General features: G+C 42.1%; 2 protein-coding genes across 4 annotated transcripts; both read left to right on the top strand.

Annotated features, from left to right (window-relative positions):
* The first annotated feature begins 1,876 nt into the window (after nucleotides 1–1,876).
* LOC105934524 (protein Smaug homolog 2) lies at nucleotides 1,877–19,438 on the top strand. Of its 2 annotated transcripts, XM_021322591.2 has the most exons (14): nucleotides 1,877–2,177; nucleotides 4,465–4,806; nucleotides 4,882–4,984; nucleotides 5,086–5,556; nucleotides 6,358–6,600; nucleotides 8,816–8,925; nucleotides 9,238–9,324; nucleotides 9,727–10,000; nucleotides 12,082–12,167; nucleotides 12,291–12,406; nucleotides 12,664–12,856; nucleotides 14,086–14,212; nucleotides 14,796–14,879; nucleotides 16,581–19,438. In XM_021322591.2, the coding sequence occupies exons 2-14, from the start codon at nucleotides 4,789–4,791 to the stop codon at nucleotides 16,607–16,609; spliced, it is 1,941 nt and encodes a 646-aa protein (XP_021178266.2). In that variant the 5' UTR covers nucleotides 1,877–2,177; nucleotides 4,465–4,788; the 3' UTR covers nucleotides 16,610–19,438. The 2 variants fall into 2 exon arrangements, with proteins under 2 accessions (XP_021178266.2, XP_012730016.2); XM_012874562.3 differs by having other exon boundaries at nucleotides 4,465–4,984.
* A 149-nt stretch (nucleotides 19,439–19,587) lies between these two features.
* On the top strand, nucleotides 19,588–25,577 carry socs9 (suppressor of cytokine signaling 9). 2 transcript variants are annotated; one of them, XM_012874563.3, is made up of 2 exons: nucleotides 19,588–19,711; nucleotides 22,320–25,577. In XM_012874563.3, the coding sequence occupies exon 2, from the start codon at nucleotides 22,483–22,485 to the stop codon at nucleotides 24,109–24,111; it is 1,629 nt and encodes a 542-aa protein (XP_012730017.2). In that variant the 5' UTR covers nucleotides 19,588–19,711; nucleotides 22,320–22,482; the 3' UTR covers nucleotides 24,112–25,577. The 2 variants fall into 2 exon arrangements, with proteins under 2 accessions (XP_012730017.2, XP_021178268.2); XM_021322593.2 differs by lacking the exon at nucleotides 19,588–19,711 and adding an exon at nucleotides 20,825–21,081.
* The last annotated feature ends 299 nt before the right edge of the window (nucleotides 25,578–25,876 follow it).

Below are 25,876 nucleotides of genomic sequence, written 5' to 3'. Positions count from 1 at the left end.
AAACTATGTACGGAGTTCATGGAGTAGTGAGTCAGCCCAGTCTACATACTTACAGTCAGAGGTGGGTAGTAACTAGTTACATTTACTCAGTTCCATTTACTTAAGTAACTTTTTGAACAAAGTGTTCTTTTAGTAGTAGTTTTACTGCACTGTACATCTGACTTTTACTTGAGTCATATTATTACTCAAGTATCGCTACTCTTACTTGAGTATAGTTTCTGGTTACTCTATCTACTGTGAGTAACTTGATAAATAAAGAACATACTTGTTTTTACCAAATAATACACCAGAGAGACAGAACCCTAGCGTTTGTGCACATGTTTTGTTATTTTAAAGGTATTTTCTATCTACTGAGCTCATTGAGCTGTTTGGAGAGGAATGAACGTAAACCGTTGACTTTGTCATTGGAAATACTTTGCACTGCTCTAACATACTGTATTATAACATTAACTGCGGACAGAATTTCTAGGCGCAGCCAAGGTGTTGAGGGGATCCGTTTTGGTGGCCTTAGGATTGCGTCTCTGCTATTCGCGGATGACGTGGTCCTATTGGCTTCATCAGGGCGTGATCTACAGCTCTCACTGGAGCGGTTCGCAACCGAGTGCGAAGCGGCCGGGATGAAAATCAGTGCCTCCAAATCCGAGACCATGGTCTTGAGCCTGAAAAGGGTAGAGTGCCTTCTCCGGGTTGGGGAGGATGTGCTACCCCTAGTAGAGGAGTTTAAGTATCTTGGGGTCTTGTTCACGAATGAGGGGAAGATGGAGCGGGAGATCGACAGGCGGATTGGTGCGGCGTCTGCTGTGAAGCGGGCGCTGTACAGATCCGTTGTGGTGAAGAGAGAGCTGAGCCAAAAGGCGAAGCTCTCGATTTACCGGTCGATCTACGTTCCTACCCTCATCTATGGTCACGAGCTTTGGGTCGTGACCGAAAGAACGAGATCCCGGATACAAGCGGCTGAAATGAGTTTTCTCCGTAGTGTGTCTGGGCTCTCCCTTGGAGATAGGGTGAGGAGCTCAGTCATCCGGGGAGGACTCAGAGTAGAGCCGCTGCTCCTCCACGTCGAGAGGAGCCAGTTGAGGTGGCTCGGGCATCTGGTCAGGATGCCTCCTGGACGCCTCCCTGGAGAGGTGTTCTGGGCACGTCCCACCGGGAGGAGGCCCAGGGGAAGACCCAGGACACGCTGGAGGGACTATGTCTCCCGGCTGGCCTGGGAACGCCTTGGGATTCCTCCTGAGGAGCTGGCCCAAGTGGCTGGGGAGAGGCACGTCTGGGCCTCCCTACTGAAGCTGCTACCCCCGCGACCCGAACCCGGATAAGTGGAAGACGATGGATGGATTGGTTTCAAGTTTAATGTTGTAAAATGCTTTAGAGAACTGTTTTGTTCTGCCTGAATGCATTTTACAATTATGTTATTCTTTGTATATGTGTTTTTACATTTTTTCTTTTAAAAAAACAACACACACAATTTGCACACAACCTTATATTTTTGTCTGTCAGTTCACTTTTTAAATTTTTTTTTAAATCATCAACTGTTATGATTAGTTCCTCAGTAATTGAGTAGCCTTCTTAATGAATACTTTTTACTCCTACTTGAGTAATTTCTTGGCGGACTACTTGTTACTTTTACTTGAGTGAAATATGTTGAAGGGGTGCTACTCTTACTTGAGTAAAATGTCTGGATACTCTACTCTTCCACTGAGACCTTACACAGAATCTCTTAGGGGAATAAGTGTGGCCACTATAAGCCCGTCTGATGGTAATTTTGATTTAACCTACAAACCAGACTACACGCCCGTCAGTGGAAGCCTTCAACTACCCGGAACAGTGGGCGGAAAACCAGCATACGTACGCGAAAATACGTGTGACGCCGTGCCCACGTCTTACGTCAACTCAAAATCGAAGTGGATTTCTCCAGGCGTACACTCCTTGTTTTCTGTATCCCAACTAGCATTTCTGTACATACGCCTATCCAGAAATGTTCCATTTAAAACAACAGCCGGCCTCTGCTGTCAATGACGCTCCTTAAGGGTTACTACGCGCGGGGACGAAAACAAACGCTGCTGCCAGCTAAGCTAACGTAACTGCAGCCGTTAGCAGAACTATTCTTACACCTCTGCCGAGCTAGCCGTGGATTAGCACTTTTAGCCTAGCTCGCTAACCAGACACATCCGAGAAAGGTAAACACACGTTTTAATTCCATGTGGTGTAGGTAACAGCCTGTGAGTGTTTGTGTTGCTGTCTCGCCGCTGCCTCGCCTCTGGGCAGATTGCGTTTAATTGGAGCTTTTTTTTTTATTATTTATTAGCAAATGCTTCCAAGCAGCAACGGAGAAAATGTGTAGGAGCAGCGTCAACGCAAAACAATACAAATCCCGAATCCCTCAGCAGAGACTCGGCCGACTGGGCTAACTTCAGTCTACCGCTATTTTAATAAAGCTCACCTGCCCTAAGAAACGTTTTTTTTTTTCTTTTTGTCTTTAAATGTTAAAAAAATTACTCCTCACACACATGCTTGTGCTAAGTTACTGTACAGAGCTTTGTTTTTTTTCGCCGTCTGGCACAATGCTAAGGGAGAGATACCATTAGCCATTAGCTCCTATGACATGTATTTCAGTCTCACATTCCCTTTGCTGTTACATTTCTTTTCTTTTCGTTGTTGGTAATCCTCCGTTACCAACATCGATATAATTTAAAGTTATCCTTGTTTGTATGATGGCAATCTAATTTAAAGTGATGTGTAGTTTACGGATTTTTTTCTTATGTCGCTGTTAAATCACAATTTAATACATGGCCCAGTTCCCTAAACAGTGGATTCATTAGTTTCCTCAGACATACATTTCTTATCATGCGTGAAACATGTAGGTTTATTTACATATACTTAAACTGCTTTTTAAGTAACACTTGTACTTGAATGCTTCTATTGACATTGCATTCTTTGTCCCTGCCATTGTTTGCAGGCCATGTCATTATAGTCTTTTAAAAAAATATTTAAATGAATTTTTTGAGCTATCATCATTATGATTTATTTGCTTTCACAGGGGAAGACCCTCCAGTGCTTAGTAATTGCATTCATACCCAATGAGTTTTTCAGTGTTCTGTCACGCCACACCTTGCTCTGTCACATAAATGTATTTTATGTGCTAGAGCAACGCAAAGCAGCACATAACTGTGAAGTGTGGAAGTGGAATGAAATGAGGCGTTTTGTAGATTAAAATGGGGAAAATGGTACTGTGCATTTGTTGGAGCTTCTAGTCTGTTAGGGGTGTGTCTACCAGCTTTAAACATATAAAGTCCTGAACATTTTGCCCCCAAAAAAAATGAAAAAGCTCAAGTTCAGTTGTTTGGATTGATAACCAAGTTCTGTCTTTGCAACAGATTCTTAATTACATTTCCCTCTGGACTTTTGCTGAGCCATTCTAACAAATGAACGTGCTTTAATATAAACCGTTCCGTTATTGCTTTGGCGGGTTTGTTTAAGGCCATTTTCCCGCTGGGAGGTAAAACTCGCCCCCAATCCATTCTTCCATCAACTCTGACCAGCTTCCCTGTCCCTGCTGAGCACAGGCATCGCCACGCCGTAATGCTGCCACCACCATGTTTCATTGAAAGGATGGCCTTTGCCTTCAGCAAAGGCCAGATTTGTGGTGTGCACAGCCTACAGTTTTATTGTTAACAAGTTTCCATTCCTGAGCAATAAATGATTGTGTCCTGTAGGAAGCCTTTGTTAGCTTATGATATTTTTTCTTCTAAAATTGTCCTGTAAATGGTTCTAACTTCCCTTTAACCTTGACCAACTCTCCTGTCATTATCAAAGAAGAGTTTACCCACGATGCAATGCTTCCACCGTGCTTGGTAGTGGGGATGGTGTGTTCAGGGTGATGTGGAGTTTTAGCTTTCTGCCACGCATAGTGGAATGGGTTGAACATTGTGCCAATGGAGTTTCAGTTTTTAGGATATATTACCTTTAATAATGCTTGAAACTTTTTTCAGAATTTTCTTCCTGTCCTGTGTGGTGTCCTCCTTTGTCTTTGTGACGCTTATTACTATTTGTCAACGAATCATTGGAGTCTTCAGACAGTGGCTGTATTTATACTGATGCTACGTTACGCACAGGCAAAGACTTTAAAGGCAATTGGTTGGATTTCATTTAGATTAACTCAGTATAGGGTGGAATAGAAATGGCAATAATACTTTTTAGATTTTCTTTTGTTTTTTCCTTTTAGAACATTTTTAAAACTTCTGAGTCATCCTTCCAATTTAATTTATTAATTTATGTGTTGTTCTATCGAAGATCCCAAAAAAGTTCATTGAAGGTTGTGGATGTAATGTGACAGATTGGGTAAGAATACTATTACAAGGCACTGTATGGGGAAAAATGTTTCAGATAAAAAAAAAACATACAGTTGTTTAACAGGCCTGGGCGGCATTTGGAGAATTGTTTTAACTTTGTTTGTCGATTTAATAGGGCACAGATGATGTGAAGTGAAAGAGCTCTTCCGCTGTGAGCCATTACAAACTACGGCTGACACTCGGTGGGCATCAAGAGATCTTCCAGAAAATCCAGGAAGAACTTCCCGTCTGCAGCTCCTCCAGCGCCTGAACCATGTGAGGACCCCTCGGTGCGATCTGAGGGGATCCCTGGACTTTGAAACGACGACCCACCCCACCCCCTCCCCTCCCCCCCGCTGTGCGGGGAAGGACTCGTCCTGTCTCTGTGTGAGCGAGCAGCAAAACTAACAACTCCCTCCCCATCCGCACATTCCCATTCTCCTTACCTAGGAGACACGCCATGATGTTCCGAGATCAGGTAGGTATCCTCACAGATTGGTTCAAAGGCTGGAATGAGTGTGAACAGACAGTGGCGCTCTTGTCGCTTCTGAAGAGGGTGTCGCGCACCCAGGCTCGTTTTCTCCACATCTGCCTTGAGCATTGGCTGGCAGACTGCACTGAGATCCACATCCTTGAAGCCGAGGCCAACAATGCAGGTAACACAGACTTACCGCTTGAGTGTTTCAAACTGATCACCATCAATTTATTCCCTAAGTAATAAAACATTCCTTTGTTTTGATTTTTTTTTTTTTGTCAGCAACTGTCAGTCAGTGGCACCAGGAGCCAAAAGAGAAGGTGGTGTCCTTGCTGTTGTCCCACTTGCCTCTGCTGCAGCCACGAAACTGTGAGGCCAAATGTGAGTACATGAAGCTGCTGCAGAAGGTGTTGACTCACACTATTGAGAGTAGCCTTTTTGTGGAAGAAAGCAGGCAGCTGCTCTCTTATGCACTCATTCACCCCGCCACCACCCTGGACGATCGCACCTCACTTGCCTCATGGCTAAACCACCTGGAGGAGCACCTGTCCAGCGGTTATGCATCTCGGGCGCCCCCTAGCCCTTACCACCCGCGCCAGGGCTCTGACGAGTGGCCCAGCACGGCTGAAGCTCTCGATCCGGGCGGCTCGTGGCCAGACAAGTCGCCGTCGTCCAGCACGTCTCCTGCGGGCCAGAACGGACACTTGCCCTTCCCAGGCGGGATGTCCTCACCGATTAACAGCAATAACACGGGTAACGGCCGTACGTTTCTACTTCTGGGTTGGGGAGAAAGCAAGAGTTTTAAATAGGGCTGAACAATTGATCGCATTTTCAATATAATCGCGATTTAAAAAAACGCAATTTCCAAATCGCAGAGTCTGCAATTTTTGGCTATGTAACAATTAGGGAATTAGACACGTCCATTAGGTGTTGGTAAAATGTTTAAAGTGGGTTTGCCCCACATGGAAGGGAAGACAGTTGCAGCAGTGAGATAATCTAATTTTATTACTTGTTTTAGAGTTTATATAATCGTACATAGCATTAAGTACAGGTCAATCAGTTTAATACATAGACTTGCTTGTTGGTTGCACTTTATGTTCAACAAGGATTGATGTCCAAATCAACTAAAAGCTGTTCTCTTGAATAATATTCTGATTAATAGAAACATTAAAAGTTCTTGTTTTGAATAGTCCTTGTTTACAAACGTCTTTATTTAGAGGCCATTTTTGTTGCTTGTGGTTAACGCAGAGAAAAGTCAAAATTGCAATTTTGGTTGAAATATATTGTAGGCAGAACGCAATCATTTCTGCTCTGAGTTTAGATGCTGTGGGTCTTTTAGCAACTAATCTGCACAGCGAGGAAACAAAATGATTTGTTCTTTGTATATGTTTAAAAAACATGATAAATTAAACTGGGAAAAAAAACGCAATATTAAGAAAAAAAATCGCAATTAGATTATTTTCCAAAATCGTTCAGCCCTAGTTTTAAATGTGGTAGACAACCGCTTTCGCAGTTAAGATGCCGATGAATGTTGTAAATTGTTGTATTTGACAGGTCTGGTTGGCCAGATGCAGCCAAGCCCTCTGAAGAAGCCCATGCAGGTCATTCCTTCCAATTCCCAGGCGTGTGGCTCAGAGTGGGGCAGCCAGGACGACGGCGTGGGGCGACAGAACTTCCTCTCCACAGACCACGCGCCTCTTTCCCCTCAGAGCAGCATAGCGTCTTCAGGCAGTGAGCAGACGGAAGAGCAGGGCTCGGCTCGCAACACTTTCCTGGAGGACGGCAGCGGCATGAAAGGTCAGAATGAATTCCTTGGCAAAGTCCCGGTAAAACCTGTCTACATTCGCTGACTTGCATTGTACACTGTAATATGGCCTTTCTTTTAATGGTGCTGTCACATTTATGCTAAAAGAAAATATTAGCAGATATGTAGACAGATATGTAAACATATCGTTCCGTACTGAGCATAACAGCCTTTGATCTTGATTACGATCAGGTTTTCATTAAGTTATAGATCCAAATTCAAGATCAGTGGAAGAGATCAATAAGCCAGTTTTCACTTGATCAGCCCAGATCAGGCCAGTGAAATGCTGGAAAATCAGAGTTTTGTGTTCCCTATTCATCTCCAGATCATGCAGTTTTTGAGTTTAATCAGATAAAGATCAAGAACTTGCTTTGATACAGAAATCAAGAGAATCTTTTATTTTCTGTCAGTGACAAAAATACTGCATAACTGCCACCACTTTTGTCAAGGAAAGCTGCAGCATGTGTTTTTTTTCACTCTGTATAGCTCTTACAGATAACATTTGGAATCTGTAAAAAAAAAAAAAATCTGAATTTACAGGTCAGATCTAGCAGAAAACCACCATTGGTACGGACCAGGGCAAGACTTATCGGTCCGTCTCCTGTTAAATTTGATTTTAAAGCCTTATTAAAATAAGCACTGTCCAGTTATCTCTTCTGTCTCTCGTTTTGACAAAGGGGACCAGCATAGTTCTGTATTTTGCTCCGTTGGCAGCTCTAGACATTTGTTATGTCGAGGGTTACGGTTCAGAATGGCTGTTACAATCACAAAGGTATAACACGCCTGTTTTAGACAGTGCTGTAATTTTTGTTAGCTGTATAAATAAGCAGCAAGTAATCTTTCTGCCCTATGTTCAACAGGGTGCTTGCGCAAGTCTTGAAAGTCTTAATAAGTATGGAATTTTGAAACACTGTTTTCCAGACCTTGAAAAGTCTTGAATTTTGTGTGAAAGTCTTAATAAAGTATGGGAAAAAAATGTATGGTAGAATTTTACAGTATGCTCAAAGACATTGTGAAATAGGAAGGTAGGCTATAAAACTATAATTTTACTAACTGGTCACGTACTGTATTAGCCTAATGGAATCAAACGCTTGTTTGATGTGAAATTCATGTACTTGTGATTTTCATGTTTTGAAACATTTTCATCAGTAAATGCATAATTTACTGTGAATAATGCATTTATTCATTGAATACTAGCCTATAAAAATTAACATTTCTAATAAACAGTTTGTACAATCTCAACCAATGAAGTAGGCAGTAGGCACACAAGTATACAAGTACATAAAGTTAAGGTCTTGGGGAAAAAAATATCAGTTTTAAAAAAGTCTGGAAAAAGTCTGGAATTTTAATTTGGAAAAAGAGCAAGCACCCTGGTTCAAAGGAGAGTTGCTTTTAGGAAAATAGCTGCATGGTTGGTGGTAAAAACACACAAACCTCCAGAAAAATAAGTAGCGTTTCAGGTAAATGGTGTAAACCTTTTACTTAAGTCTCGTGCATTACTGATTCAGGATCATGATTTTAAGCACCGCTTTTTTAAAGCTTGATAGCCCCCATGATTTTTTATGTTTTGTAAAAGCGTTTAAGATGGCATTTTTTATTTTTTTTTATATTGCGTTCATTTTGGTCCTGGGTAATTTTTGCTAATGATAAAGACGACGGTCAGGCTAAGAGAGATGGTAATGCTAATGCCACACGTCCCAGCGTCGGATCTCAAGTCTGTATCGACATCGTCTGTCAGCACAAAATAAGAACATGAGGTAGATGAGCTGGGGAGTAGAAAATAAAATTCAGTTTTTTTTACTTTTAATCTAGAGGCGATCAAATTGTTAAAACAGGTTTTGCTGCTTTTTAAAGCAGCACAAGACAAGCTATGATTAATTCAATCCCCTCTGTCGACACTCACACTCCTTATCTCCTTAGAATAATATTTTAGCTTTAATGGCACCTTCCACAAATGGAAAGGGTTTGGCTTTTGGTGTAATATTAGATTATATCTGATTAAACTCTTAACTCAGTAATAGCGGTGTCCCGATACCAGCGTCAAGTACTCATACTCCTACTTGTAAAAGGAATCTGCAAGTACCTAAACTGAAGTACTTGTACTCTGTCCAGGAAAAAAAAATGGTATCAGGACACCCCTACTCAGCAGTGAGGTTAAGATGTTTTTAATAACTCGACATGGCTAATTTTTGTGACTTACTTTTTCAGATGTTCCTGCATGGTTGAAGAGCCTTCGCCTTCATAAATATGCATCCCTATTCTCACAGATGACCTACGAGGAGATGATGATACTCACGGAGCAACATCTAGAATCTCAGGTGTTTTTTCTATGGTTCTGTTACCTTGGTTGTCTTCAGAGCGTGATTTCTGTGAGAGTCTTCAAACCCGGTGATCCATCAGCTTTCAATGAGGCATGAAATTAAACAATGCACCCTACAGTTATATTGAGCCAGTCCCACACAGTACAGACGGGAGGGTATTTTTTTTTTCCGCCCCTTTCCTTCTCCTCGCTTGTATTGAAACAGATGGTGATTAGGTTTGTTATTTAGTGGCTGTGTAAATTGCTCAGTTTACCCCTCAAGACAAGACTTCTCATACCATCCTGTTATTTCTCCCCTTGTCTTTTTCAGAACGTCACGAAAGGAGCGCGGCACAAGATCGCGTTGAGTATCCAGAAACTGCGAGAGAGACAGAGTGTTCTAAAGTCTTTAGAGAAGGTGATTATTTAAGGTTCCTCTGAAGCTAAAAAAAAAGGCAACAGACACTTTCCGAATGACCTTTTCCTGTTACTGATCCAAAACGCTTGTAGATATTCTGTGACGATCTTGTGGCAGTTGGTTTAGCTCTGTTGTGCTTAATGTCTGCTGGCTGCAGGCATTTAACACAACAGTGGGGAGATTCATAGGCAAGGCAAGGAAAATTTATTTATATAGCACAATTCAGTACAGGGACAATGCAAAGTGCTTTACATGAATAAAATATAGCAAATTAAAACAGAATAAAAGCAAGTAGGAATAAAATGTAGATAGAAATTCATAGGAGCACATGGTTGTTAAAATGCATTTTTAGCTTCACAATCACTCAATTCACACAAAAGCTACGCACTCATCTCCTGTCAGGATATTTTGGAAGGGGGAAACCTGCGCAACGCCCTCCAGGAGCTTCAGCAGATCATCATCACACCCATCAAGGCCCACAGTCCACCCAGCGCAGCACAACCGGTCCCGGACGCCTCCGCTTCCTCGACAGAAGGCACAAAGACGGGAGCCGACAAAGAACCACCATCCGAGGAATTTCAGTCCCACAACCCACCCCCTTGTGACGGAGACTCTTCGGTCGCGCCGATCTCAGACGGGGACATCGCAGGACAGTTCACTCGTGTCATGGGGAAAGGTGAGACTCTAAACCTCTCGGCTTCAGATTGTGGCCCGATTTGGACTGAACAACCTGAGTTAAGTTTCAAAACGGGTAATAGTTGCCCTGTCCGAGCAACAAAACGCAGATTAAGAAAAGAAACCTAAAGAAACTCATGAAAAAACTCAAACTTTAGTCAAATTTTGTACAAGAAAAGCGGTAACTTCATCTAACTGACTTCATTTTTTTAAACTGCAAACAATGTGACCCTTAAATAATTGACGTTTTGTCATCAATCGCATTTTATTAACTTAGAATACTTTACTTTGGTTTGTGCTAGGATTTATATCCCCAAAGCACTTTGTCACATTACAATGGCAATCTTCAATGTATTTTACTGGGATTTTATGTGATAGAGCAAAATAAAGTTGTGCATAATTCTCAGAGTTTAGGCCTCTTGGCTGTTTCTCTGATTATTGCTCTGCTAACCTGGGATTTCAGTCTAAACGGATAGCCATGTATTGGTAGGTTTGTATTTGGGCCATAGTATTTGTATTTTCACATGATGGATTGATTGAATGTTGAAATCCTGTAATATTGTTTTATAACCTAACCCCCATTGTAAGGTGTCAACACCCTTTGATTCACTAATGTTCTCTGAGAAACCTGTCAGGCCTTCACAGGAAAGCTGTATTTTTACTGGCGTTAAGCTGGAGGTGGACTCTTGTTTACTAGTAGCGACTCCTTAAGGGGCTGCACAGTTGGTAGCACTGTTGCCTTGCAGCATGCAGGTTCTCCCTATGCATGCGAAGGTTCTCGCTGGGTACTCCGGTTTCCTCTCACAGTCTAAAACATGACTGTTTGCTTAACTGATTAACCTAAACTGTCTTTAGGTGTGAGTGTGTGTGTGGTTGTTTGTCCTGTGTGTCTCTGTGTTAACCTGACCCTAGCCAGATGACTTTCGCTCCGCCTTGCTCCACTCATCCATCTGGGACCTCTCCATAGGAATTGCCTTTACTGAAGGCTGGGCCTTATCAAAAATCCTTGCATATGATTGGATAAGCACGTCTTTATCGACGTGCTATTTCAACCACTCACACCGAAGCCAACCCGTGATGCTGATGAGAGCGACGCAGGAAAAAACAAAATTTTATTTATTTATTTTTTAAACGTGTTTGCGGATCTAGTGGCACGCGTTTTATTGACAGTGAGCTGACAGGAAGAGGGGGGAAGACAGGCGGCAAAGCGCCGCGGGTCGGAGTCGATCCCGGGCCAACCGCGTCGAGGACCAAAGGCCTCCTAACCTGGTTTGCGCTAACCGCTCCGTCACGGGAACGCCCCGCAAAACAAAACTTGCCAAATCCGGTCGGGAGAAGGGCGAAAACATTGTTTCCACCAACAAAAGCCTTCAGAGGCGTTCTCTGTTCTTTTAATGAAACAATATTAGGTAGATTGGACAACACGGAAGAAATAGCAGCATTAATGTTAACGCTTGCTTCCTCGATGCGAGCCGCCATTGTTAAATGAATCAAAACAGTCTCACGTCACGGTCGCTTCTCCACTACGTCACATCTATGAAACTCCAGCCCTGCGTCCTGATTGGCTGGACAATAAAATTGGTTGAAGAAATCACCCTCTATGGGAGATGTCCCAGATGGATGTGAGTGAAGCTAGGTGGAGCGACATCCATCTGGCTAGGGTCAGGTTATCTCTGTGTTGCCCTGTGACAGACTAGCGACCTGTCCAGGGTGCATCCCACCTCTCACCCACCTCCACCTACCGCTGGTGATGGGCACCTGCCCCCCACAATCCTGCATGGAAAAGTGGGTGTAGAAAATGGATGGATAAATGGACTTCTTAAGGGAATTAGTTGCACTGGATTTAATAAAGGTTTATGAGAGTAAGGAAGAATACAAATTGTAAACTACGTTACTTTGCTGTATAAAAAAAAAATCTGAAATCCCCGCTAACACGACTAAATGTGCAAGATTCTTACATGTTGCTATTCCAACCTTTTCTGGTTTGCATTTGTAAATCCCCAGTTGTGATGTTTTGATGGCTCATATCTATTAACCTGTGTTTCCCTACTGGTAATCTAAGCTGTTGTTTTGCTGTTTCAGTGTGCACCCAGCTGCTGGTTTCAAGGACGGATGAAGAAAACATCAGTTGTTACCTTCAACTTATTGAGAAGTGTCTAGCACATGAGGTGAGAAGCAGCTTCTACCGTTATTTTTTTTTTGTCAGTGTCTTTCACGCAGTGCATCTTGTACCATTTTTATGTTTTTAGAAAATGTACTCATTTATGCTTAATTTTTGCTTTGGCTGTCAGGCTTTCACAGAAACTCACAAGAAAAGGCTGGTCACCTGGAAGCAGCAGGTCCTCAAGCTGCTGCGCCTGTTCCCTCGGAAAAATATCCAGGACATGTCTGCTTACCGACAGAAAGGGTGAGCCTTTCTTTTTTTTTTTTTTTTTAACCTTGATCTTCCTCTTAAGCAGCGTAGACGTCACATTATCATAATGAAAGCTTCTCACAGGCATTATCCTTACTATTTGTTAGTTTCATTCATCCCCTTTTTCTTTCACTCCCCCTTCCTGGTTAAAATCATTGCTGTCGTTTCATATGGGCGAGCTGTGGCAAATGACAAATCTCCTCAGCTGTCGATTTCTAATAGATCTTTCTTTTTTTTTTTTACTGTTTCAGCTGGAACTATGGGTCAAACTCCCTCCCCACAGCAGGCTCTGTGAGTGGAGGTGTAAGCCGACGGGGCCAGAGGCAGTTCCCAATGACCCCACGGGGACTCCCTGCTGGGCGGATGTGTCTTCCTGGTGGGATCGGCGGAGTGTCTCCACGCCACACGCTCACTAATCCTGCGCTGGCAGGACAGGGTAGACAAGTCAGTATCACTGCCTGTGAACAAAAGAGGTCTCATGCCTGTCATGCAGTGATATTTATTTTTCATTTGTGTGCCTCACAGAGGAATTTAAACCGCTTAAATCTTTCACAATTTGTCAAGTTACAACCATAAATCTAAGTATCGTATATATTTTATTGGGATCTTGTGATAGTCTGTCAAAAAGTACTTGATAATTGTGAGGTGGAGACCTTTTTTTTTTTCAGATATATTTTCCAAAAAGTTCAGTTTTGGTTTCATAAAATGAGAAAACTTTCCAATCTGTTGCTTTGTCCCCCAGGCTTAACAGGACTTATTTCAACAATGGCGTTCTTCTTGTCACTCTTCCATAAGCCTGGGGTATTGGTTTAAACCTAATCCTTCAAATTCACCAAAACTCTACCTCTGACCTGTTTGGCGTGTAAATTGGTCTTTATGTTGCTGATGGTTCACTGACCAACTCTAATAGCCTTTACACACTTTAAGTACTTTGTTTACTAATTGGACAACCTCAGAGGGTTGGTAGGTGCACAGGATTTTGTTTTGGTATATATGAGTAGGGGGAGCTGAATTACAAATGCATGCCTCACTTTTTACATTTTGATTTGTAAAACATGTATAAGTTTACTCCCGATTGACAATTATGCGGTACTCTGCAGAGTAAAAACAGAACTAAAAATAAGTAAAATTTTCTTTAAATGAGTGTATTTGTCCTTGATTTGAGCAGGTAAATAAAATTATTTGCCAATAGAATAAGATTTTTCCACTTAAAATTGGAACAATTCATCTCCATCATCTTATTTCAAGTGCAGGGTGTCTAATTGTCTTATTTTAGGGGCAAAGATACTCATTCCATTAGCAGATAATCTTATTTACTGGCTCAAATCAAGGACGAATAGACTAACTTTAAGAAAATTTTACTTGTTTTTAGATCCGTTTTTGCAGTGTGTGGTAATGTATCACATACAATCTCAGTAAAATACATTGAAGTTGATTTATTGTGACAAAATGTGGAAATTTTCCAAGGCTGCTGATATAAAAGGTCAACTAATTCATACATAATTTTTGGTTGCAGGAATTATGTTTAAGCATATAATATTAGATTTAGCTTGGCTAATTAGGACTGAATGCATATTTTGAGAAACAAAGATGTATTTCCCTTGTTTTCCACCTATAGGTTACATTTTTTTTTTTTATTTGAAGTGATTAAGTGTTTTTTCCCCCCTGCACAGAACCTTTGGTTTGCCAACCCTGGGGGCAGCAACAGCATGCCAAGTCAGAGTCGCAGCTCTGTGCAGCGGACCCATTCGCTCCCTGTCCACACATCCCCACAAACCATGCTCATGTTCCAGCAGCAAGGTAGCGTATGCGGGCTGGTATATTTTCGCTGGTTTATCTTTACGCTCATCATATCGCCCACAAGCCACGAATGTCCTTATTTCAATGCAAAAAAAAACAACAACATACTTTTTATCAATATGGGACTTGGAGGGTCTTTGCCAATACCTCGTTTTATCACAGTGCTTAATATCATGTACATTATACAGATATTGCATTTTTAAATCTCCGTCTCAAACGGGTTAAATACAACTGCAAAGAAAAAGAAGAAAACAAGCGTAGTTAGATGAGACACACACACAGTGCAACTAACTTTCATCTAACTTAATATTTTGTATGTTTTGATTTTGATTTTTTTTATTCTTGTTATGGTTGGGGCGCCAGCAATTCACTGTTTGAGCCACACCATTTAACTATGCTATATTTGTTAATAAAGCACCTTAAATCATAATTATAAGATATAAAAGCAGTTAATTCTCTTTCTACATGCAAGCATACCGTATAGGGCCAGTTTTGGTGTAAAAAACAAAACAAAAATAAGTATGTTTAGAACCGTATTTGCTTAAAATTTAAGTACTAAAATGATTCTTCCCATTTTCTTAAGAATGCCAAGTTCCAGGGGCTGACCTGGAGATCAATCCCACGCTGGAGTCACTGTGCCTCAGTATGACGGAGCATGCCTTAGGGGGTAAGTGTCCTCACCGGCTACCAGCCACCAGTGCCTCACACATTTGTTCAGTGAACCTTTCTTCTTCTTCCACTGAACACCAGCTTGGGGTGTACTTAATGAGAAATTTGAATGAGCGTTTCATCTGCACAGTGTGTGATTTTATCATTAACGTTTTATCTTTTTGAATAACCTAAATAGAAATCGGCCAGTGTACTGTTCCGGGTGTCGAGGTTTTTCAAGGCAGCAGTGTAATTACTGACTTTTAATCACTAATTTCATTCGTACATTTAAAGCCACGCTTATTTTCTGACATCAACACATGCCTGTTGTTGTCATCAGCTACACGAATGCAACGTCTGTATGTCGCTTGCACCCCTGTATCCTAGGGCATGTGCCATATTCCCCAACTACCAGGTTTGCTGGCCCATCATTCCCTTCTCTTTTTGCTGCAGTTTCAGCTAAGAAGAATATGCATGTTTAGGGTATGCACGTTGTATAATCACACAGTCAAGCAAACAGATCTGCCAACATACCTGAGGTGCGGGGAGGTGTTGTATTATTCATAGGAGTTCAGAAACTGAAGTGCTTAAAACCAGTGCTCGCTGTGTATAGGCGTTGTAACTACAGACATATTTTTGAAGGCTATAAATAACGTTTTCTTTGTTGAATAAGGGCATGTTTACATTAGCAATGCTTCCTGCCAAACAGAGCTCCCCGTTTCTGCTCATTTCGGTGGAATAAGCCCACACGTTTTGAGAGATTGAGTGGGTCAATAGCGATACTGTAGATCCTGGAACATATCGGTACTTTTTTTTTTCTTTTTTTTTCCTTGACCAGCCCAGATCTGGGTCCTGTTTTTGTATGGATTCCTTGTGTTCATCCCTAATAACCTTGTCATCAAGTAACAGGTTCTGTTTTTTACAAAAGGATTATTTTCATGTTAACTTGGAATAATTTTTTCCCGATGCAGATTTCCGCTCTAAAAAATAAGTGATTTCAACCTATTGTGTTGCTTTATTGTTTGCTGTTTTTATCTGTCTTTATAAGCGACAAACAGTTTAAAAAGTAAAATCTTATTCAAACTTTGAAAGAAAATGCTTCTTAAAAAAAATTAACATGCTTACCGAATGTGGTCTATTTTGTATCCGCTGCTATGAATGTTATACATGGAGAACATCAGGAACATTTTCTACCTCTTAAAACAGCTTTTTAATTCACAGTGGTCACTGCAGTGGAAAGCTATCCAAAAGCTGTTTTTTTCCCCCACAAATAAGCCACTTTATTCAGTTCTAGTATAACTCCGTACACTACCACCTACTGGGCAGGACATGCAATATCACAACAAAAATCTCCAGAAACTCATGACTTGCACGGAGCTAGATATTTGGAATGCCTTGGGAATATATTGCCAGTTTTACAATAATATAACATCCTTGTAGTTAAGAAAACAATATATATAATATATATTATACATATAGGTAACAAGTGAGGACTAATATAATAGTGAATGATAAATACTGCAACATATAGTGTTTGGTTTTTGTAACCAAAATAACAATTTGTTTGCATCTTGATTGATTTTTATAAATGTAAGAAAAATGAGTATGGTGCCTGTGAGTGTCTCAGAAAAGCGAAGGTTTGGAAATGCTAGATGTAGTCGCAGTAACACGAAGAAGCTGATGATATGCGCTTATAATCGTGTCTTTGTCTTCTTCTCAGATGGAACTGACCGGACATCGACAATATGAAGAGAGGAAAGAGACACTTCGTTTGAGGCCTGCTCAGTTCAGCACAAAGATAGATGTATGCTTCAATAAACCCAGGCAACGCAGTCACTACAATATGACAAAAAACTGTGTATATGTTCTCTAATATTTTTGTACTTTATTATATACAACTAAGTTTATTAAAAATGGAACACAGATGATTATTATATTGTAGAACAGAGAAAAGGTTAACTGTGTCGGCTGTGCCATGCCACCTGCAGCAGGACTGTGGCATGTGTGTGCAGCGGTTCAGTTTACCATGATATGGAGAAAAAAAAAACACAAAAAAAGAAAAAAGCAGTGGATTGGTGCTGTCTTCAAGGGTTCTGCCCTGAATTTGCTCTTCTTTTCTTACTGCCTTGGAACAAGGTTTTCTACCCACAACACGCCGACAGCCCCCTTCACCACACACATTCTAGATTCAGAAAATTTCCAGCCACGAAGCAAGGCACTTTTATTAACTTATCTTTGATATTAGGCACTAACTGCAATTGGCCCTCATGGTACACACTCTTGAGGTTTCACCTGGGGATTGGTGGTAACCTACTAATGCTCTAGGCAGCTCTGGTCAGGGCTTTAAATTAGGCTTTCCTTTTTGCCTCTCTGATGATTTTTGTTGCACAAACAGAAAAGAGAGGACCAAAAGGAGTGAGAAACAGAGAAATTGTTTGTATTTCAATTTTAGGGCCTACCCTTCTTCTTTCTTTTTTTCCCTCCCCTTTCAACGCAAAGTAAAAGCAACTGTCCTCTTCTAAGCGTCTACAAAGCCAAAGACAAGGGTTGTGCGTTTTGTTGATTTGAGAAAGATATTTGTAGTGAGTTGCAGCAGAGTAATTAAAAAAAAGAAGAAAAAAAAACAGTGTGAAAAGTTATTGCCAGCTGCAATTTGTCTTTTATTTTAATGTCCTACTTCATAAATGATGATGAATCTCATTTTGGGCCAGGGAATCCCCAGGAGGGCTGTTAGTAAGAGGTGGGGAGAGTTGTACTGTGCAGGAGCTTATTAGATATTGAATCGACAAGAGCGAAGAGGCCAGAGTTTTCAATTCACGATCCAAGGCTGGCTTGAGAAAGCTAAATGGAGAGAGAGAGAAAAAAAAAAGGTCTCAGCCCTCTGGTTCCTTACGTTTGGCTTTGGAAAACGAAGCTCGATCTCACAGCGCCCTCGTCCTTGAAATGGCCGATGTGACGATTTAATGAATCATTCTTTTTCAAGGTGCTTGACGATGTCCTTATTTTTCTGTTTGTGTCTAAGTGTGTGTTCCGGTCTCAGAGCTCCGACATTATCATCTGGTATCAGTGTTGAATCAAAAACAGTCTTTTAGCAGCCTCTGTCTTTGAATGTGACAGAGCCGGAGGTGCATGTTTGTGTGATAATGGTCTTTTGGATCACTTTTGGTTGCTTCATAAGGCAGGGATAACCATTCATATATTATTTCAGCAGAGCCATAGGAGGTCTGTCTAGTAAAGATGGTTATTTACAGATATCTTTTCCAATTGTATTTTTTATTCTCTCTTGATAATGATAACTTATGCTTATTTTCTATAAATGCATGTTTTGCCACACTAATACAGCACTGTTGTAGATGGAGGACATGATGGCTGATGGTGCCAGTTGTCACCAACAGCTAGAGACCAGTCATCTCGCAACAAATGTATGTTCATATCGCCTAAATGTCACTGTTTACATCTTTCTGGGAAGATCCCTGATTCATAATATTTGATGTCATGAGTAATCTATTGTCTCGCTATGTAACGCGTAAAAAGAACTGAAGCCTTCCCACGACCGAGATGGGTGGGCGGAGTCTAAAGAAAACAAGTCTTCTGCCCCCGAATCTGTGGACTCCAAACGGTACTCAGATTTTCCCGATTTGTACTTGTCTGGATGATGCGTTAAGCAGAAAGAACATCCTCTCTGGCCAAGTGATTAAAACTGTTAGCTGTCATGTCCTGATAAACTGTTCATGTGGTGCCTGAAATGCAAAACTCCAGCATTCGCAAAACATTCATTTTAAAAGTGGTCGCATTCTAGTCATGGATTTCTTCAGAGCAGGCTCTTGGATAGATCTGACTTAGTAAAAACCATTACACTCACTGTCAGAAAGAGCTCCAGTGTGTGAATAATGCTGGCTTTAAGACACAGTCTTGTTTTTTTTTTTTTTTTTTGTTTTTTTTTTTTTAGCAGTCTGCTATGTTGTTCATCAACTGTGTTGTTACAAATGGCTCAGATTATCCTTTTCGTGCCCTCTGTTGCTTCCAGCAGCCTATTTATTACCTTTAATGGGCACAGAGGTACAATACAGATTTCTGCAAGTGTGTGTTTATGATGCTGATGCAGCAGGGGATGACGAAGCTTATCTGAGCCAAATGTGTGTTGAGTAAACTGAACACTATCAACGGGCCAAGGAATACGTTTACTCCATGTTTACATTCCAGCGATGCAAGAAATGAGTTGGGAAAATGCATTTCGTGAGTTCAGCCTGGTGTATATAAACATGTTAGGATCCAGTAGAAGAGGTACAGAGCCTGTGTCATACGGAGACATCTACCAAGTGTTGCCCAGGGTTTATAATATAGTTCAATTCTGCAGCCAGCTGTAGGTCACACTGCGCGTATGTGTCGTGTACAATTTATATTTAATTCAGAAATAATTCTCCCCAAACATTTTCTAATATTTTGTGAACCTTTTTGCATCACCTGCTTTATTCTACTTTTTTACTGTCACTCATTGTGTGTGTGAATGGTCTGAAGTACAACAGCCGTCGGATCATGACAGTCCAAATAAAGAGGTTCAGTTCTTTTCAAACTAAACTTGTTTTTTTGTGTCCACTTACTGATTGACTTTTGTACATTAGATATGCATTTTATTAAATATATATATAAAAAAATTATCTTGTATGCTTTTATTTTAGAAATTCGCGACAATCCAATGTGGATTTCACTTCCGAGTCAAAGGTTTTTTTTCCCCCCTCCCTCTGCTGTTCATCAAGCTACAGAAGCTAGCTACCTTGTTTAACGTTCTTACTTAATCTGGGGGAAAAAAACTATCAGTTTCATATGGAAACTTTATCGCAACTGCATGAGGTATGTTTAAATTTTGTATGGTGACAGCTAAAGTTGAGTTTTATACGTATTTCCTAATTCAACCATGTCGTTTATTCCCAAGACTTAAGAGTAGTCAAGTTAGCAGAGAACTAGCGGCTAAGCTAACTTAGCTTTTGCCGAACGTATCAGCTGACTTAGCTTAGATGCTAACTTAACGGCTCTTGGTAACATTTCCCCCCTTATTTCTTTCAATGGGAATGCTGAGTCGGTGTGTGAGAACAAGCGAAAGTTAACATTAGTTTGATGCACGGCGATAAAGTTGGGCTACTTCTAAGTCTTTCTTTCTCGACGATACAGTAAGTTGGTGTGATTTGCGGAGACAGCACCCGGCGTTTAAACCCCAGAAAGCGAAGTTTACGTTATGGCGTTTGGCTTTAAACCGAGTGTAAAATAAAGGATCCGCATCAGGACGTATGTCTGTGTGCCGTTCAGTTTTCTCCATAACATTAGATTATTAGAACAAGGCTATGCACACTAATTTAAGTAACTTCTGATCTTTGAATGGAAGTAGGAAAATGTAGACGGTCTCGACCGTTTAATAAAATCAACTTGTGTAGCAGAGTTTGAGTTGAAAGCTACTGAACCAGTATTAAACATCGTTGGATAGACGCATGCACCCTGGCAAGTTTTATAAACTTATGTATTTGTGCGTGAAATTCAGTCAAAAACGTTTGCATGTCCACTTGCGTTTTAGTTAAAAGATGCATTCTTTGACGTCCCCTAGTATAGATCCGCAAAGAAAAAACGTTAAAAACTATTTGCCTCTTTATTTTGATAATACATTTAATTTAACACTAAGAAAAAGAGAATTATTTCGAGGACGCTTTTTCAGTTTCGAACCTGCAGCGAGTGTTAGAAATTGCTTTTATCAAAATCACTGTTGGCACATTTTTTTTACATCTTGCTTATTTTACTTTATTCAAACTGATCAACAGTTCTATAAACTGGGTTATCTACATGTTGTTTTTTTTTTTTTTTTTTTTTTTTTTTTTTGTTCAGGGTATAAAAACAATATTATGTACATTTCTTTTAGCTAAAGAAGTAATGATATAGTTTTGCACAGCTGTGGCATCTTTTTTTTGTTTAGATTGATTGGATTCATATAGCGCTTTTCTAGTCATAATGGCCACTCAAATCACTTTGAACTAGAGCCACATTCACCCAATCGCACTCACTAACGCGCACGACGCACAGATCAGTAGATGTGCCTTGCCCAGAGGCACATCGACACGGAATCGACCGCGCGCCTTCGGATTGCAAGATGACTACGCTACCCACTTTGCCACAGTCGCCCCAGCCTCGCTGGGTCTATGAAGACCAACAGACACTATCTACGTAACCAGATGTTTGTGAGTGATGCCAGGGACAAAGCCTTTTCTGTGTGGCCATCACAAATTTAATCGTTTTGAGTTTATTAAGGGGGGGTCACTGTTGTTAAAATCTCATTGAAATGCAATTTACGTTAACATTATTTTATGAAAGAATGTATGAATTTGTATACATTGCCTGAATCCATGACATGTGCATCTGATTTTTACCAAAAACATAGAAATCAGAGGCACACACATTGAACGAGGTTAATATGTGACTCAAGGTGTGTGGTAATCAGGTAATTAGTGCAACAGTTTCAGAGGAAAAAAAGAGACTAAAAACTATATTTTATTTATATATTTGTAATCCAGGGCGCAATCATCATCAGCAGCTTTGCGTTATACATTTGCGGTGTGAAAACGGAGCAGGTCTCCTCTCTGCTCTCTTTGCTCTGACTGCATGCAGGGCTTTTTAGGACGAGGCAGAGTAGGGAGACCCCACACAGCTCTGGCAGTTGTTGTGAGACGGTAACGGTAGAGAGATTGCTGCTTTCACGTGAAGCTGCAAAATCTCCAAAAACTGAGAGAAATCATTAATTTGTTTCTAGTCGCTTTTTAAAAAAAAAAGGTGCTAGAGGGGTCTGAAAAGTCCCCAGATATAGAGACAGACCTGCTATACCTAGACTGTCTGTAGTTTTTCTTCATAACACAGAGCAGCGCAGCACCCAGGAGCCACCAGTGGTTTCATACACTAGCATCTTCGCAGTGAGACGGACAGGAGCCTAGAAATTGAAAATGTGTCATCATAGGTTTTTTTTTTTTTTTTGCATATTTAAAATCCAAAAAAAATCAACACAGAAATAATTGACTGGTCAGCAAATCGGCTTTCTTCTGTGGGGTTAGTTGAAGCGACGAGCACATAAGGGACGATCCAGGTCTTGGCTATTAAGAGCGACTGTACAAACGGTAATGGTCAAAGATCTGTCGTCTCTTTAGGCTACAGCCTCGTAAAATGTTACAGAGGACTATGGGATGGAAAAATTACTGACGATGGTGGTACAAACACGTCTGCCATCTGCAATCTTTTATCATTAAAACAAATTCTTAACGTGTTTTAAGTGTAGCCAATTTAAAGAGAAGGCATTTCTTAAGAATTTTTTTTGTATCCATCTTTAATAGAGAATAAATTTGCTTGCATCCACATATCATTTTTTTTCCTGATTTATAAACTGTGCTTTCAATGTATTTTTTTTTATTTTTATTTAATTCTTTTGCAGGTTGTTTAACATCTGTACGGCCACTATGCCTGGACACTGACGGGGACATTCCAAACTAGCGATGTGGATGGAAAACTGGCTCAAAGATAACTGCGTTTCCAAGTTATCCCCTGGTAACTTTCTAAGGCGGTCCAGCTGTAACTGCTTCTCCACATAATCCACAATGTCATTACCAAATGAGTCAGGAAACAGAGGGAAAGACCGAGAGAGGGGGGCCCGCCCAAAGGTGAGGCAGAGCCGCTCCGAGGAGAGGAGGGACTCCGGCGGTGGGCGCAAAGGCGGAAAGGGGAAGAAAAAAGGCCTCTCCTCGCACGAAGCGGCGGCTGAGCGGCCCGTCAGTGACGGCTTCGAGTACGGCGAGCTGTTAAATGATCTGGACGCCAAGAGCCAAACTTCCCCCTCCCCCTCCCCTCTGAGGGAGACGTGGAAATGGCAGGGCTTGGATGTCACGGCGTCGTCTTCGGGGCAAGGCGCTGCAGCCAAGCAAGGTCCGGGCACGGTCGGCTCGGCCTCCGAACTACCCGCTCTCTGCGAGGCAGAGGGCAGAGGTTCAAGCAGCAGTCGCACTCTCAGGCAAAAGATCCAGGACGCGATGGGCCAATGTTTTCCCATCAAGACGCACAGCGCCGCAGCACCGGCTCCACCCCCGCAGGCCTTTTCGCCGTCAGCCGCCTGCGCCTCCTCCAGGCGGAAGATCCATCTGAGCGAGCTGATGCTGGACGACTGCCCGTTCCCCGTAGGGTCCGAGCTGGCCCAGAAGTGGTACCTCATTAAGCAGCACACCGCCCCCATCACTCAGCCTCCGCTGCTGGAGACGGCAGTGGTGTGCAGCGCCCCGACCTCGGCGCTGGCCGCCGTGGAGGACGTGGACGACAGGCTGCGGGAGCGCCGGCGCATCAGCATCGAGCAAGGCGTGGAGCCCCCTCCCAACGCCGAGATCCACACGTTCGAGGTGACGGCTCAGATCAACCCGCTGTACAAGCACGGCCCCAAGCTGGCGCACGGCATGAACGAGCTGGCCGGGACCGACGGCGCCTCCGCCCATCAGCAGCAGCAGCTTCTTCTCCAGCGGCAGCACCAGCTCCTGCTGCAGAGCTGCCTGGACACTCTGGACGAAGTCGCCGCCTCGGCGTCCGCCGCCCTCCACGCCGCCGACGCGGCGCCCTCGGAGCCGCCGGCGGACCCGGAGGCGACGGCGAACAGCCTCACCTCCAGGGCGGCACTGCCTCGGCCCGAGCAGGAGAAATCCCACGAAGGCTACCGCTTCCACACCCAGATCGACTACATTCACTGCCTGGTCCCCGACCTGCTGCAGATCACCAACCTGCCGTGCTACTGGGGCGTCATGGACCGCTACGAGGCGGAGACGCTGCTGGAAGGAAAGCCCGAGGGCACCTTCCTGCTGCGCGACTCCGCCCAGGAGGACTACCTCTTCTCCGTCAGCTTCCGCCGCTACGGCCGCTCCCTGCACGCGCGCATCGAGCAGTGGAACCACAACTTCAGCTTTGACGTCCACGACCCCAGCGTCTTCCACGCGCCCACGGTGACGGGGCTGCTGGAGCACTACAAGGACCCCAACTCTTGCATGTTCTTCGAGCCCCTCCTGTCCAACCCCATCCACCGCACGCACCCCTTCAGCCTGCAGCACATCTGCAGAGCCGTCATAAGCAGCTGCGCCACGTACGACGGCATCAACGTGCTCCCCATTCCAAACGCGCTGAAAAAACACTTGAAGGAATACCACTACAAGCAGAAGGTGCGAGTACGGCGGATGGACACGTGGTGGGAATGAGAAGCGAGGTTAAAAACGGACACGAGGACACCACCAAATACAGCCCTGTGTAGAAACTCACGCGACACTGTATTTATTTATTTTATTTCTGCTGTATGTCATAACAATTGTACTAAACCACACTGATGAAGCGACGTTTAATCTCACCGATTCTTGCACATTCGGAGTGATGTTGAGCTCGAATTAAACAAACGGATTTCAGATTCACGCTGCTCGGAGGACTGCGTCTCGTCTGTGTCTTCGAGTGTGACTAAATCATCTTAATTATCCGATGATGAGGGAATGAATCAAGATGATTATAATGGAACAGCTCATCGATCACACACTGAGAAGCTGAAACACATCCGTGCTGCGATCGTCACAGAGAGGTGTTGCAGCGCTACAGTGCTGTGCAGAAGTCTTTATACTCCTTGAACTTTTTCACATTTTGATGTGTAAAAAAAACAAACACAGATTTTACTACTTTTTTTTTTTTTTTTTTTTTGGTTTTGGACCAACACAAATAATAGATAATTTTGAAGCGTAAAGAAAAAAGATGGATTGTTTTAAAAAGATTTTATATCTAAAAAAGTCTGGTGTGCTTTTGCATTCAGCCCCTTTAGCCTGATAACCCTAAATAAGGTCCAGTGCCATTATTTATACCTTACCAGTTATTGGTCTGGGTGTAATTAAACTGCGTGTAGGTGTAGCTGCTCTGTTAAGAGCTCAAATGTTTGTTGGATAATATTACTGAAACAATTTCAATATGATGACAAAGGAACTGACCAGATCAGGTCAGGAATAAAGTTGTGGAGAATTTTAAAGCAGGTTTAGGTTATTAAACTTATCAAACTTATTTTCCGGTGCCCAAGCACTGGAAAATAAAGTCTTTCTGACCAGATTAGACTAAAACTAAATTAGAAAAGAGTTTGGCACGCCTTTAAAAATGGTGGTGGCAGTATTATGCTGTGGGGATGCTGTTTTGAGGGGGGTAGGGAAAGGAAAGTTACTCAGAGTTGATGGAAAGGTGGATGGAGCTAAAAAACAACAACAAAAAAACAGGGTAATCCAAGGATTTAGTGGACTGGTTTGGATCAAAGCATTAATGTGGTAAAATGGCCCGAGATCTGAACCGCAGATGTTATCAGTCCAGTTTGACAAGAATGGTTACAAAGAATCTCCAGATGTGCAAAGCTGGTAGATGGGACCCCAGAAGAGCTGCAGCTAACATTGTTTAAAGCGCTGACTCTACAAGCTAAGGGGCAGAATACAAATGCATGCCACACTTTTTTTTTTTTTTTTTTTTTAGATTATTTGCGTGAGAAAGCTAATGCACTATGTTGTGGATTATATGCATTGTTAGGCAATGAGAGTTTTAGTTTTAGGTCAATATAAGTGCTCAATAGGGGGCGCTAGGGTGCCACCCCCATCAAAATTGCAGGAAAAAGTGTAAACATAATTTACAAAAATAAAAAGTAATTCTCACATCTGTTCTCATAAAATGTGTCTTGACTCTTAGAGTTCAGCATTCCCATTCCATTTTGGGTCTATGTTTAGTGTCGGCCTCCAAATTCTTGCTTTGATGCAAGGGGTGCCGGACAAATTAGATTAGATTCAACTTTATTGTCATTACACAGGTACAGGTACAAGGCAACGAAATGCAGTTTAGGTCTAACCAGAAGTGCAATAGCAGCAAGTGCAGGATAAACAATGGTTCCATAAGTACAGGACATGGGTTTTTACTGAATAAATATAAAGATGGATACTATTATAAACAGAATTTTAC

Source organism: Fundulus heteroclitus, chromosome 18 (genome assembly GCF_011125445.2).
Source record: "Fundulus heteroclitus isolate FHET01 chromosome 18, MU-UCD_Fhet_4.1, whole genome shotgun sequence".
Classification (NCBI taxonomy): domain Eukaryota; kingdom Metazoa; phylum Chordata; class Actinopteri; order Cyprinodontiformes; family Fundulidae; genus Fundulus; species Fundulus heteroclitus.
Note: the sequence above shows the minus strand (reverse complement) of the source record. Positions and strands in the feature narration are given on the sequence as shown.

Excerpts from the sequence above, each read along its gene's own strand:
- LOC105934524 (XM_012874562.3), top strand. The coding sequence starts at position 4,789 with ATGATGTTCCGAGATCAGGTAGGTATCCTCACAGATTGGTTCAAAGGC. Across the intron at positions 4,985-5,085 it reads AGCCGAGGCCAACAATGCAG|CAACTGTCAGTCAGTGGCAC; the intron begins GTAACACAGACT and ends TTTTTTTGTCAG. Across the intron at positions 10,001-12,081 it reads CACTCGTGTCATGGGGAAAG|TGTGCACCCAGCTGCTGGTT; the intron begins GTGAGACTCTAA and ends TTGCTGTTTCAG.
- socs9 (XM_012874563.3), top strand. The coding sequence starts at position 22,483 with ATGTCATTACCAAATGAGTCAGGAAACAGAGGGAAAGACCGAGAGAGG.